This window comes from Hippichthys cyanospilos, chromosome 15, assembly GCF_059441005.1.
Source record: "Hippichthys cyanospilos isolate Australia breed blue-spotted pipefish chromosome 15, RoL_Hcya_1.0, whole genome shotgun sequence".
NCBI lineage: Eukaryota > Metazoa > Chordata > Actinopteri > Syngnathiformes > Syngnathidae > Hippichthys > Hippichthys cyanospilos.
Genome location: NC_142383.1, coordinates 3,550,633 through 3,566,694, shown reverse-complemented (window position 1 = coordinate 3,566,694; position 16,062 = coordinate 3,550,633). Strand labels below are relative to the sequence as shown.

Genomic DNA, 16,062 nt, shown 5'->3' with positions numbered 1-16,062 from the left:
TTGGACACTCTAAATCAGGGGTGGGCCATTCCAGTCCTCGTGGGCCAGTGTCTTGCATGTTTTGCAGTTTTCTCTCTCAAACACACCTGATTCAAATGATTAGAATTACGGTATTTTCAAGCTCCGGCAGAGCTTGTTGATGAGCTAATGGTTTAAATTGTGTGTGTGTGTGAGAGAAAACACTGGAAAACATGCAGTACAGGGCCGGAATTGCCCACCTCTGCTCTAAATTGTCCTCATGTGTGATTGGGTCAGAGATTGGTTCTTTGTTCCTGTGTGTCCAGCTGGTTCAAGGTGTCCTACGCCTACTGCCCTGGACAGATGGGATAGGCGCCAGCGACCTCAGTGAGGATAAGCGGCTATAAAAAATGGATGGATGGATGGTTGGAATAATATTGAGTCTTTTTTTTTTTTTTAACCCGGAAGAACAAATGTGTTTCTCATGTGAAATTACCCAAGGTTCAACAACAATATTTTGGGGTTTTCCTTGCTTGTTCATTGATTGCGCACACGTGAATCACTTCCCAAGACAGCCAGAGCTTAAAAATGTTAAAACCTTTTTGTGGCGAGGTTTATTTAATTTTCTGTTTCCATTACCAGTTTGCGCAACTTGCATTTTGCACGAATCTGACGGAAATCTAATAGAACTTTTTGACATAATTTCCCTATAATGAAGAAAGCTTTCAGAAATTCCATGCTGGATTACTCAACACACACTTGAATTCTCCGCACATTTTCTTTCATTCCCACCCTTTTATTTTTGGAAAGTACAACAGTGACAAAGGACTTCAACTAAGTTAAACTAAGCAGTTAAACTTTCTTTATCCCAGATTTGATTCTATTCCCTGTCACACAGCCAATGAGTAAAATTTAAACTTTCAAATAGAGCAGCGGCACAAAAAATATAAGTTTAAAAGGGTGCTTGAATATACAGATCGAAAGAAGTTAAAGAAACCCAGTAGACCAAGGTCAAAACTTGCCTTATCCTATTTTTTCGACAATAACGCAATAACAGTAAATGATGCAGGAAAGCAACCCCCCCCCCCCCCTTAATAGCTCCTTTCTTCAGTGATCGTCAACACTGCTGAAGTCAATAATCTGTGGTGCTGATGCAACCTGAGTGTGTGCTAACTGGGCAGTGTTCCATTCTAAAGGAATAAAAAGTGTAATCAGCCATCAAGCATATAAAGCACAACAGCCGAGGCTATAAGACGTGACTTCATTCATCTGCAAGCCAGTATTATATCATTAAGGCATGCCTTGTCACTATAATCATTATATCATAATACCATCTTTTGTGTGCATGATCAGCTGCTCTCCTCATTGCCAGGTGTCTAATTTGTCTTCATTGGGTTTTTTTTCACAGCTATTCTGTGGACCAGGGAGCCTCTGCTGCTGGAAAGGTGAGATTTACAAAACATGTCCGTGGGTGTCTGCTTTTCACTTTCTATGTCAAAAAATTGACTTCTAAATGCTCTGATATATGAACATATTATCAACACTCATGTACTGCAGTGGTCCTCAAGCACCGGCCCGCAGCCCGGTACTGGTCCGTGGATCAATTGGGCTGCAAAATCTGTTTGTTGAACCTACAACCTGTGACTGCAGATAACATGCTAGCTAATGTTAGTTCTTATCTTCAGCATGTTATATAGTGCTGCCCTGAATACGTTTAGCTCGTTAGCGTTTTGGTTTGGGTATTTCCCCTTTGGTATATGTTAGCATATGCAAAGCTTTTAATGATAAGAAGTAATAAGTCATAAATAATGCATTACAGTTTTTAAGTAAGTTGCCCAACACCGATTAACGTGTAATGAATTGAATAGCATTTGTAATTCAGTCATATGATTGATTTAATCCCCCCCCCCCCCTAATTTTTGGGTCTTTCCTAATTGTTGACTTTGGCTTTGACTTTTAAGCTAAGTTCAGGGCTGTGTTGGAATGAAAAAATACAAGGAGGAATGTTGGAAGAGACAGCTGCTGATGAGAGGGGAGGGGGTAAGAGAAATAGCTCACTTCTCATTACCAAGTCTCTGATGGACATTCTTTTCTTGACAGATGGGGAAAAGGTGCAAGAGGGAGGTGGGAGACATTTAGAGAGGAAGAGAGAAGTATCAGTTCCAGACAGCTGCTCTAAAGAGGGTTTAAAAACAATCTGTTTGCACAGCACAGTTATTCTTGCAATTAACCACATATTCAGGCAGACAACTTAAGACGTGCCGGATCAGGGCACTGGCAGCATGTGGCCGAATAGCAAATGTGGCCCAATAGCAAATGATAACACTGGGGATGAAAAAGTTGTGTTGCGGTAGAGTTGTATGCTGATTAAATCAAATATGGGCATGCTGATTGCAAAATTGCAATTTTTTTTTGTATTTTTTTTTTCCCCCACTGCAGATCACACCCAATAAGCAAAATTCTACTGTGTAGCGTGAGTAGACTGTAGTACAGGCAAACCAGTAAATCGCGGTTGTCTGCGGACTGGTCCCAAGTCTACCAAGGGGTAAAGGGGAGGACAAATAATAATGATAATAATAATAATAATATAAATCATAATAATCATTATGTATTTCTGGTTAAAGGTCTATCAAAGTAAGCCTCAAACGTCACATAGCAAATAATATAAATTGAAAATACACCATAATAATGTCCTCCTCCGCGAAACCAAACAGAGGATGATTTACATATGGCCTTGTAGTTTACAATGCTGTTGCCATGGACGCCTGTCATGTTTGATGGGATTTTGTTGTTTTTTGGGTTTGGGGTGGAGTTTTGTTCATTTTCTTAAGTTCATCTTTATGTTCCCTTGCGTCTGCCTTTCTTGTCTGTGTCTCGTTTGTTTTATCTTGTCCACCTGCCTGTTTACCTGCCCTCCTCGTGTCATCCAATCAGCTTCCCTTGCCTGTTGTCTCTCTCCAGCTGTTTTGTGTTTCCCCGTTCACTGTGAAGTTTATTTTAGTCCCCAGTTTGCATTCAGTTCTTGTCGGGTTATTGCTTATTCTTTGTCATTGCTGTTATGCTGCCACCCTGCTGTTCCCTGTGAGTTTATTTTAGTTCCTAGTTCTGTTTCTACTTTGTTCATTTTTTGTTACTTGCTGTTCCTGCCTTGTTTTATTATTATACTTTCATTTTTTGAGCTAGTTCTTCTCAGTCAACTGCATTTTTGGGTTCCCTTACTTCCTCGTCTCCACTCGCCATGCCCTGTTGCAATAAATGTGACAACTCCAGCCACCGGCAAATGTAATCTATCATCCAAAGCACTTGTGTGCGTGTCTTGAAGAACTGCCTGCGTCTTGTAGGAGTGCCCCTTGAGCTAATTGACAGATTGACTCATGCATGAGCTGCTAGATTAGATCGGGAACAAGAAAAAAATCTTTGGGATCGTTATGAATAACTGCGGAACCAGAACAGATTCAGGACCCCAGCCAATCACACAAGGAAGTGGATAGTCAATGACAGTTTATTCACTGAAAGCGCACGCCAGGCGTGGAAACAAAAACAGTCCCAAAAGGTAAAGTATCAAATCAAAGTCACAAAGTAAAAAACCAAAGAGTCTCGACAAAGAAGAACGCGAGTTGAGAAAACAAGAGGCATGGCGAGGGTACTTTGAGCGTGGCAAAACAATAACCCGGCAAACAGCTCACCTGCGCCGGCCGGTTATATAGCCTTCGTGGTGGACTGTGAAGTGAGTCTAAAAGATATCCGTTATGACAAGGTGGACTGTGAACTCAGCCTACACAAAAAGCACAACTTAAAAGCAGAAAACACAGCAGGGATCTACTTACCTTTTGTAATAAATTGGAATTTCAAGTGTAAACTCTGCTTTTTAATTAATCATGTTTGATCAGCTACTTGCTTCACTCTAGTTAGAGGTCAGAGCGCTTACTCGTAGGGCAACTGCCAACCACGTACAGCCAAGACATGGAAATGGGAGGATTAGTAGTACGTTTACTTTATAATGTTTAAGAGTTTAAGATTTTAGTAAATGATTGTACTGCAGTAATATTTTTTGTAAATATGTAACCTATAAATACTTTTCACAAATACAAAATTCCATAGGGGGTAGGGTTGGCGTTACTGTAGCTAACGCTACCTTGTGTTTTTGTTCACTTATCATGGGTTTTCAGTCTTCATTATTCGCGAAAAACAAGGTATTTCTGTGTATTATTTGATTCTATATTAGAGTATTCTAATTTTTACTTTTTTAATTATTTTTTTAATTTAAATTTTAATTTAATTTGTTTTAATTACTGTATATAATTTGATTCTATATTAGATTATTGTAACCTTTGGAAATTTTTTCCATGAAATAATGACACGTAATGCAGTAATGTAATGTAGATCATGTTATTTAACTCATGTAAGTTTGATCAATTGGCCAAGCTCTACTTCATAATAAAGATGTCAAATGCACAAACACGCAAAAAAAATGTGTTTAAACTAAGAAATATAATCGTTCTTTAGCTAACTTCACAATGAATTAGGTTGCACCACACACTTCTTTTTATGTATGAACAATGTGCGTGTCTGTTCGAGCCTTTTGTCGGTGCACATGCACTCCTTATCTCTGAGAATACTACATTCAACACTTCTTTGCATGCTTTCCAAGTTCTTTATGAATGTGAAGATTGTAATCTAAAAGACATGCCAGTTTGGTTGATAAGGCATTAAGATGATATCTGTATAAAACAAGTTGAATATCTTATTTCTCCAAGTACAAGTCGAAATTGCTTATAAGTCAACCCCGCCCTTTTTTTACTTCAGTTTAGGTACTTTTTACAAAAACATGAATATGAGTCTACCCCTGACTTTAGAGGTTACAAAAATGATTAAATTACGGTATTTATAGACACATGTATTCCATCATTTATTAAATAACATACTTTTGCTGTTGCGGGGCAAGTGCGAGACAATGTGGCGTGCCCGTAGATGCAAATACTGAAACCAACGTTCAACAATAAAATGAATTGAAGTTTCAATGCTTTATTTTTTAGACACAGCTGAATATGTATCTGTCAAAAAGCCCAAAAAGTCATCATCACTATCTGACACGCCAAATAGCTCTTCCCATTTAAAATCCTCTCCTATCTCCTTGTCGATTGTTCAAACATCCTTGTTACTCTTCCACGGATAGTCAGATTCGGACCCATCTAATTTGTTTGAAATGGAGATGTTTGGAGATTATTTTTGCTGATCATCTTACTTGTGATTTTCTTTACCCAAGTGTCAGCTGTTGTGAAATCAGAGCATGAAAGTTTGACCTACGCTGTTTCTCCCCCCCTTCTGCACAAACACACGTCTAAGGACTGAAGGAAACAAGTCAAGCTGAGTCAAAGTCCGCTGGAAAAATAATCCATGCAGCCTCGTTGTTGACAACAAAAAGGCAATTTGGAACTGCAAGTGCATTTTTCGATGTTCTGTGCAAACACTCTAAAACGAATGCATAGGCACATGTAATTATTTTAAGCCTTCTAAATGACGTGATATTACTTACTTACATTCAAATTAATGTTATTAAAAAAATTCCTCTGTTTTGAGTTATGCTATTATAAGTCGATCACCCTAATTTGGTGGTTGAAAATGATTTAAAAAAAAAACTCGACTTGTTCTCTGAGAAATATGGTATATAGCACTGCTGCCAGTCACAACATATGCGGAGTCTAATCTGAAGGCTCTTCTTTCACAGAAAACAACAGCACTTTTACCAATTGTTTTGTGCTGTGTGAAAAAGCTTCTGTGCAGTTTAGCTTGTGCCACCTGTCGTCTTAAGACAGTTTGATGTATTATGGAAGAATTGAGTGGACGCTGTCTCTTCAATTTACTATCTTATTTCATGGGTTCACTAAACATGTCAATTTACACCAGCTGTCACTACAACACTACAACACTGGAAAACGTTATCATCCTATTCAAAACAATGTATGTTGTAAGGTACCGGTTTGAGTTTCTAATGGCAGTTTATTGTGATGATAGAGTGTCACAATTCTGCTCATTACGTTATTGATTGAAAAACTATATTTGGATTGTCATCGTGAAAGTGAAGTGGTAATATGGTACATCCATGATTAAACTTTATGGCCACAACGAGGCCATACCAAATAGTAGACCATGTTTTGATTGACACAAACATCTCAAATCCCCATTGCGATAATTTAACATAAAAAAACACGCACACTTTGCAACTTTAACTTAAAGGCATGTTTTGCATTGGAAATAAAAAGAAAAACAGTTCAAACACCCAAAAGCTCGATTTATTTATTTATTTATTTATTTTTTTTTTTTTAAACAATGAGGCCAATTACCTTACTTTTTTCAACAGAAACATTTGTATTTGGCTTCAAAAGTCGAAAATATGCAAATGTGTGTTTTTCATAGTCTAGTATAGCTCTGTACTTTATCGTTCAAGTGTTCTGCAAATTGTAGATTGTGATATCTTCACTCATGCCTTTTGGTGATTGATGCTGATGTCATTAAAAGTTTTGGGAGGCCCTGTTTACAGCTTTCTGTCATCCGCTGCTGTTTGCCACTTTCTGCCCATTTAACTTGAGTTACTTAATACTCCCGTCGTTTCAACCTTCAGATTGTTTTGGTTGCGGCCAAATGTTGTGCAATGGCATCCATCGAATAAGATCTGGTTTTACTATTGGTTATACTGTACTGCTAACTTTTAGATACTATCTATCTATCTATCTATCTATCTATCTATCTATCTATCTATCTATCTATCTATCTATCTATCTATCTATCTATCTATCCATCTATCCATCTATCCATCTATCTATCTATCTATCTATCTATCTATCTATCTATCTATCCATCTATCCATCTATCCATCCCATTCCATTTAATCTACCTCCCTCCCTCCTTCCTTCCTGCACCCCCAAGTGCATAAAATGAACTGAAAATACTACCTCTCTACTGTACCTACCTACCTACAATACCTATCTAATTACACTACCTCCGGTTAATGAAGACAGACACCTACCTATCTATCTATCCACCTACCTAGCTAGCTAGCTAGCCAGTCAACTATCTATGTTACCGTATGTTCACTGACAGGACACAAATCTGATACTGAGCTATGCATTAGGGCTCAACCAATTAATCATCAGATTAAGGCCCTTCAAACATCGGCCTAAAAATAATCAGCCAAATGACCAGTATTTGCTAATTATTTAAAAATTGTATCTACCCTTTTTATATACCCTATCCATTTACAGCAGTTGTATACAAATAACAATCATATCATTATTTTTTACACATATCTAAAACATAAAGTTTTATGCTGAATTATATATCATAAAATGTGACGATGTCAATCTGTGGACCTGTTAGTCAAATTAAAACAAATCTTATTTTTTACAAGCAAAACATGGCCTAAAAGTCACAGTTTGTTTAATAGTTAAAAAATTAATAAAAAATAATCAAATGCAAATGGTGCAACATAAATCAATCATAAAGGTGTTAAATATGGCATCAATTCAACCACTGGTAACAAACAAGTATGAGAGAGAATATGACCTTATAACTTATGAATGAATTAAATGTAATGAAGCACACAATGCATACTGCAACAAAACCTGACGATGTCATCCTGTTTCCACTTAAGTGTGTTTCAGTTGTTGTCGCAGTGACAGCCCCTCACACGCTGCATCAGGGTTGGCCCCACACGGGTATGAGATGTCCCGTCAACTAATACGGAAGTCTGTGTATTCAACTTTGTGGGCGGCTCTGTCAGTCAGTCATATGTTCTTGGACTTTTGCTCACATGAAAAATGTATGGGTTAAAATAAAAGTGCTATTTTCTATCAAATCCAAATTCCCAGTAATTACCTGGAAATAAAAGTTGAACTTTTCATCTTTCGTCTGATAATCATCATTAGATGTCTAACCCAAATGTTTTCACACCACACCAAAAATAATAAAATGGCCTAGGAAGCTCCATTGCGTTTATACAAAACTCAAACATATCCTCCTGCCTCATTCATTAACAGTTTTATATGCCAACAAGGAGACACATTTGTTCAAGCTATGAAATAAGTGGAGGGTGTCTTACAGCAAGTCCATTAACTATGTGTATAATGTGAGCCTTTTCTGCACTCTTGCGAAAAGAAGTCAATCTAAAATAAATTCACATTCATCACGCAATAGACGAAGGAATGTTTCGAGCATTACTTAGTAGCAGGTGATAATATTTTTTCTAATTTGGATAGGTCTATAAATGCTACCATTTCACTCCTAGAAAACGTATCACAATAATTCCTTACTAACTTTACTCGGCATGAAAGTTACTTTCAAAACACCAATAACTCATTTAGTGACAGTATTCAACAACCAAAGCTAGCTGGCAGGAAAGTTTTAGCTCATTACATGTTCTACTCAATATGTAGTTTTCTTACTTGCAGGCTCATCAAAATTCAGCCATCTTCATGCACTCAAGCTCACAAGCACAGCTGACTTCCATTACACTTAGACAGGATTCCAATGGAAGTCTAAAAGCTGAGTGCAGTGCGTTTTGTATTTTGTATTCAAACTACTATTTAAAGACTGATTGGAAGTCATTATTCCACTTTGAGTTCACTGCAAAGTGCCAGACTTCAGGATGGCAAACTTTAAAACTCTAAATTAATCCAGTGATGAATGAGTGCAGCTGGATAACCACGCCAAGGGAAGCAGTATTTCTGAATGTTGCCCTTGGAGTCTGTCATAAAAAATGAGTTTTGGATGTGGGGGCTGCCTGAATGAATAGACTGAGCAAGGCTGATTGATGAAATAGTTATCTCTCCATTTGATATAAAAATGATAAAAATTTACATGGTCAGTACTCAATAGTTCAACAGTTTCTCTAAATCAGATGCATTGACAAGTATTTGAATTAATTTTGTCTTCCACATGTCCATATTTTGGACAGGCCCATAAGACAGGTAACACTTTGTAATCTTCGTCAGCAAATAGGAAATATGGACAACCAATCACATTCTTTGGAAATTTACCTTTTTTGATTAAGTTAATTTTTCAACCTGGTGGCATAAAAATTCATCCAACAGTTCCAAGAATGTTTTTTCTTAATGTCTCTACAGTAATACTTTTCAATTATATTTTACAAAGCCCACTGTCAGGAAAGAGGAAACCTTTTGCACCCCTCACACTATAAATTCCAACCATTAATAACTATCAATTCTAAAAATGGTTTAGGTATACCAAACAATCAACAAATCAAGTTTCAACAAATGTTAACTGTTTTTACTGTGGTTTTATAGTTATACAGTTTACACATGTCTAAAACTGAAAAAAAAAAAAAATATATATATATATATAATATATATATATATATATATATATATATATATATATATATATATATATATATATATATATATATATATTCAACGTGCTTAGAATTAAATAAATATATGCCAATTCTTTTCTTATCACAATTACTCTTCACATGGCAAAAATGAAGCCTTTTTCCCCAGGCTCTTCTGCATGGATCTGAGATTCATCCACAAAACTGTTAGTTTTGGTGGTTTAAAAAGCATGACCTCGCTTATAAGTCCACCCCTACTTTTTTGCTTCAATTTGGGTGAATTTTACAGAAACACGAATATAAGTCTACCACTGACTTTCGTGGCAGTCCAATTAAAACACATGGAGACAAGACTGGGAGGCGATGTATGTACTGACACTAATGCTGCAACAATAAAATGACTTGAGGTTTCAATGCTTTATTTTTTGACACAGCTGAATATTAATTTGTCCAAAAGCCCGAAAAGTCTTCATCACTATCTGTCACGCCAAATAGCTTCTCTCATTTTACTCCTGACCGTCCTTATCTTTCTCCTCGTCATTCTTTCAAACTTTCTCGTTACTCCTCCACGGTTAGTCATCTTCGGACTTGTCCAATTAATTCGAAACGGAGATCTTTGGAAATTATTTGCTGATCACCTTGCTTGGAATATTCTCCCAAGCGTTCTTTACCCAAGTGATGACTTTCGTGAGATCACAGCATGGAAGGTTGCCCATAGCTGTGTCTCCCCGCACCTGTCGACATCCATGCTGGAGTGTTCAAGCCCATGTCCAAGGACTGAAGGAGACAATTTCCTTTTCATAATGTGTCAAAGTCCGTCGAAAAAATGAGCCGTGTTGTCGACAACAAAGACAATTCATTGGCGCTTGACAAAATTGCATTTTTGCAACGTTCTGTGCAAACACTCTAAAACAGATGCATTAAATTAGAGGTACATATAATAATTTCAAGCTTTGTAAATGACATATCACTTATTTCACAATCAAATGTTATTCAAACACAGATATGTGGAAAAAAATTGGTCTGTTTGAGTGAAGCGGTTGTAAATCAACCCCATAATATGGTGGTTGAAAATGAGGGGAAAAAATTCCCCTTTTACTCTGAGAAATACGGTGATTTTTATTATTACCGGTATTTTATTATTTTAGTTTATTAAACATAATTTTGGAGGATTTTGACTTTCATATAAGCCATTTCTACCACTAATGGACTAATTTTAAGTCAGGTTATAGACTGTTCTTTCTACAAATTGGATAAATAATAAGACATTCGTCTGGGACTGTATCAAGAATCTTAAATGAGACGAGCATATGTGTGTGTGTGTGTCAAGGTACTGAGAGGTGGACCGGATACAGCAGTATTGGAACTCGTGCCACAATCTCGATTATGTGTATCAATGAGTTCACCCAAAACAAAGGGCATACAGACCAACTGGCTCAGAGAGGTGAAGATGTGTAGCAGCAGGTCCTTAGGGTTTGGCTGATAGCAGTCAGGTGATAATTCACAGCCCGAGTCCATGAGCCAGACAGGCTCTTTTGGTCCTCTACTATCCGTCAGCAAATCCTTACAATGATCACGTTGGGCTTTCTTTTATCCACCCTTGTCCTCATTTCAGCTCCCTCTCAGCTGATGCTGTTGGATATCTGTGATCATATTGCATGTTCTTCCTCATGCCTGGCCCACTCTCTTTGAGTGGCCTCTCTCTCTCTCTCCATTCTGTAATCAAAGCCCTGAGGCCAAAGCACACGATAAGCTAATTAATTACTGATAGGTCGCAAAGCAATACTCAAGTCATTAATTCTGCCTCTGACCCATTTGGGCTTTGCTTGATGGAAAATTACTGACGGAAAATAAAAATGATTATTAGTCAATTGGAATTTGATATGATTACGTGAATTGTATGCAAGAATAGTAATGGGATGTTCAAAAGGTCTGCTACAAAAGGACTAAGGACGTGTATTCATAGGATATTATGATGATGCCAATATATAGCTTCAAATAAATACACATAATGAATTTAATACATTTCACGACATATCCAAGGGATACGAAAATAAGGCCTTTATATCTAAAAACTGTAGGTACATAAAGTTGACTTTATAAAAGATGCAGTTATAATATTTACAATAACAGTATAGAGCTCACCAGAGCTATTTGGTAAATGACCTTTCACTTACAGTATATAGCACTTTTCTACCACAGGTACTCAAGGCACTTTGCACTGACAACTGATGAACGAGCATCAAAAGCAACTAGGCGTTCAACATAGTCTAAAAAGAATAATAAAAAAAAAAATTCTAATCTATTTAATTTTGCATTAATAATGGTAAAGTATTCCTTGTACAGCCCTAAAATGATGGTATTGATTGGTCACATGTGTGTGCTTTGGCTTGTTTCACATAGGTTTTCCTTTCAGATTCATGATTGAATGAACATACAGTGCCAATATGATAATAAAGCATGAATTGAGACTTATTTGTGGAAGTTTGGTTTCCCCCAACAAATTACAATGAAACAGCTTTGCTTCAGAATATAATGTAAGGTTAAATTCCTCAACATTTACCATGAAAAGCGGAAATGTTGTCCCAGTATGATGCAAATTTTAAAAGAATGTGTCTGTTCAACTGTGAAAAATTGCATTTATTCCATAATGTGATCTCTGCCCATTGTGGATGTCGATGCAAATTCACAAGTACTAAATGGTTTTCTAGATTACAATATCCATCATCCATGTCACCTCTTTGTTCTCTAATACAGTACACATTATTTTCAGTTCATTTCATGCACTTGAGGGTGCAAAGTTGTTTCCTGTCCCTGCACATACTGAACTTCTGTTTTCCTTGTTAAAAGAGTTATAACAAAAAATTATAACATTAGAATTTAGAGAATTCATATCATAGTAATGACTGTGTGTCATTATCTTTTAGCAGGAGGTGCTGTGAGGTATGTTATGCATTTTTAGGCACTCCTTCAGGAAGGAAAATGGTTTAACCAAAAAAAATATTTTTTCTAATATGCATAAAGACTAGTTTTTCATGAATTAGTGCTTTGTAACTAATGTCAATGAGAACTTTATTCACATTTCAACACCCCAACATTACACTTACGTCCTTCTAAAATTCGGCGGCCACACTATCATGACATTTGGAGCATGACAGCTTCTGGGCAACATTTTATGGCCCAATAAATGCTAGGGCTGCCACTGGTTGGATGTGGACATAATGATTACAGATGGAAAGATTTTTGGTGAACCGAAGGCACGACCTTTGCAACTTACTGGCGCCACTCGTAAATGAATCCTTCCATGTCATTTGACAATGCAGAACACAGAAGAGGAAAAGGTCAATCAATGATAACTTTTTGTGGGTGAAATTTAATTGTAAAGACGATATAGGGCCTTTTTTTTTTTTTTTTTTTTTTTTTGGGGGGGGGGGGGGGGGGGGGTCCTTCATGCTGGTGCTAGCACAAGTCTAGTCTACCATGTTTAGTGTGTTGCTGTACTTGTGGCATTCCGGTGCACTTAAGGTTGACCTGCCTGTGAAAGGCATTCTGTCAAAAATGTATGACCATTTTGCCAATGGATGACATTAAAAAAAGCACAATATAAGAAATAACCGAAAGTGTATTTTACTCGTCATTGTACTCGTCACTCACTGTCAATAAAACTCCTATCAATAAAACAAACAAAAATTAATCAATTGTCTGTAATCTCAAAATGTCTTTTCAATATGCTTTTTAGGTAGAATTTAAATTTAAATGAATTTAAATGAATGACTCAACAATCTCTGGTGTCAATCTGAGGTGTCTGTGTCAATCGCTCTAATTTGCTCTTTGTCAGTAAATGCCAATCGTTGCAAGAGCTATAAATTAAGAAATGGCAAAGAGAAAGACATGAACTAGAAAATAACCATGCTTATTATTTGGACTCGTCACCGCATGTGTTGCGGATGTGTGAATTTTCTTTTATGGAATCATGAGTCTGAACACCATGGTTAACCATGACTTCTCAGTTACAGAGCATGTTATGAGTCACGTCGTATGTGATTGACTAAATCTGTGCTTGCACATAGAGTATGGGGACTGCTGCTCTCTCAGTCACCAAGTCAGATGATGGCCCAGGGAAAAAAAAATGTAAGCTGTCCATCTCTGGTTGTGGTTTTAGTCATGCTGGAAACCTGAGTAAAAATAAAATGACAACTGACAATGACGAATGGCAGTTACTGTTTGGTTTGGCTTAATGAAATGGTGGACTGACAATGACAAAAGGAGATCCATGACGTTGCAGACAAATGACAATAATACAGAAGAAAATTGTAAATTGTCCACTTCTGGATTCTAGACTAGATAAGGTGGTATATTTTCCACCACATTTGGTGTAATCATGGTTTTGGTGCGTTAAAGTCTACGATGTGTATTTGAATGTGACTGTATTACGTTCATCAATGTGAAATGAAGAAATCATCACTGAACAAATATTAAGCATTATAATTTTAAAAATACTTTAATATTGACCATATTTGAATAGGGATCACACATCTTGCATGGTCAAAGGTGGTCTCCATTTGTCAACAGTACTCCTGAATACATGTATAAATCAATCAATTAAAAAAACACATTCTAATCATTGTTTAAAAAAATACTGTATTTTAAAAACATGCAGTGAACATACAGCTATTAAAGGGATAGTGTGTAAAATTTAGACCATTTTTCATTCAAAAGAAATAAATCAAATGATTGTAAATTTCAAAAACTTGCAAATGAATGTGTTCCTAATGACAAACAGTATGTTTTAAATACAATCGTACGTCTAGCTATCATTAAATTATATTACATGGGGGATGGTACTTCTCCAGAGGCGGCCATGTTTGTTATAGCTACGGACAATGGTAAATGCAGCACCTACAGCAGCTTCTGCTGTCCATAATGAAAAACTGTCTAAATCTTACACACTATCCCTTTAAGGTTAGGGTTTGGGGCTAGGAAATGCATTATGACAATGGGCTGTCCCCACTACAATAGAAAAACCCCCTTGTGTGTGTATCTTCGTGTGCCAAAGACAGCTGGGATAGGCTCCAGCATGCTCTCGACCTCTTTGAGGATAAGCTGTTAAAATAATGAATGGATAGATGAAGAATGGGGGTTGGGATTTAAACTTTGTAGAAAAAACAAACAAACAAACAAACAAAACAAACTTAGCCTTTGAGGGTACAGCCGGCCATGCAGTCTCAATCACAACACTTTTCTGCCCCCACCGCTGTTGTAAAGTCTGTTGGTGGTGGTCACAAAGACTGCCTAAAGCATTATTAATCTGCTCCTGGGTGAAATTCATTTTCCATTCATTTTGATGTGCTTCAAAGTGCTTCACTCAATAACGTGTGCTTCTGCAGAACTAGCCTCTGAAACCGGCGATTAGAATTCATAATTAATTGAACAGAAAAGATGTCTGTCTATTCACATGCCTCTGCTCTCTGAAATTATCAATAAAGGCTCTTTTGTCTCAGTCACATAACCAATAACAGACAGCTAAGATGCATCATGGTTCGATATAGTTTCTCCAACCCAAAGTTTTATAGACAGGTAATTCCTCCATGTGCGTTAATTTATTGCGGCTGATTCAAAATTCTGATCGGCCCGCAAATTGATTCTGCTCCTTGTAATTTAATTCTCAATGCATGAACGAATGAGGAAGTTGTATTGATAAGCGGCAGCTGTCTATTTTCTTGATGAAGACTGAGACGTTGCAAGTTTGAGCAGCAAACAGGATTTGACTTCGAGGTCTACGCTCTCATCTCAAAGCACTTTCATTAATCTGTCTGATGAAGGCACATAATAGCGTGCGCTGTGATTAAATCAGAACAGTCCTTGTGGGCAATAAAAACAGGAGTTACTGTCCACAAATCCTCCTGTGATGTCATAAATATCTCTATTTATTTGACATTTTTGTTTAGCAGAGTCCCTCACAAAATATCTACAAAAGCTTTAAAGTCATGTCTCTTTGCATGTTTGATGTGAGAGGTGTTTCTGCGGATTATCTAAACACTTCCGCTTTCCAGAAGATCAATTTAGCAAGGTCAGTCATCCATTTTTATGTTGCCAATAAGGTCCCTGACTACCTCGTGGGCCTCTCCAGCCAAGCACCTCTGCCAGCTATTGGCCTGTTGTTTTGCATAAAGCCATTAGATGAGCTATTGTGAGCTATATCTGGGTACGAGTGGAAATTTTGTCGTGTGTGTGGTATTGGCGGAGTGACTCAAAACTGAAAAAGCCTCATACTCCTTGGTTAAATACACTTTATTCTCACTCTTCTATTGTGCTTGTAGTAGGTCAGGTCCTATCTGGGTCAGTGTTGATCTGGCTTTATCGGACTTTCTCTGTTATCGATTGGAGGTTGACTGCCGGGGATTGTTGTTCGCCGCGATAAAAGGAACCGCCAGCTTATCTGGCATTTGAAGAACCCAACTTGCAGGAGCTTGCAGATTGAATCGGTCCAGTAAATGAGCCGCTGTTTCTGCAAAATGTATTCTAGCAGACAGAGAATGTCTTCCCGAGCGACGCATCATTACAGCAGCGGAATAGTGACCAATTTTATTAGCGCTTTCAAGTGCCAATCTGCCCCATAATAAGACTGAGAGAGACACACCGGCTGCTCACATGCCTCGTGTGGTCCCGAGCGTTCACCCTCTCATGCCCTTGAGTTAACTAACCAGATGCATGATTTCTAGTGAGAATTTCTGGAGGTGAGAATCTCGATTAGA

The 16,062-nt window shown here is 37.4% G+C and overlaps 1 protein-coding gene across 2 annotated transcripts in view; it reads left to right on the top strand.

The window, feature by feature from the left end:
- The window catches only part of LOC148411392 (whirlin-like), a 147,126-nt gene that overhangs the window by 88,961 nt on the left and 42,103 nt on the right, over window positions 1–16,062 (top strand). For both annotated transcript variants that reach the window (XM_088435435.1, XM_088435436.1), the window contains exon 5: window positions 1,367–1,403. In XM_088435435.1, the coding sequence (XP_088291561.1) occupies window positions 1,367–1,403 (37 nt within the window). The remainder of the gene's footprint in view (window positions 1–1,366; window positions 1,404–16,062) is intronic.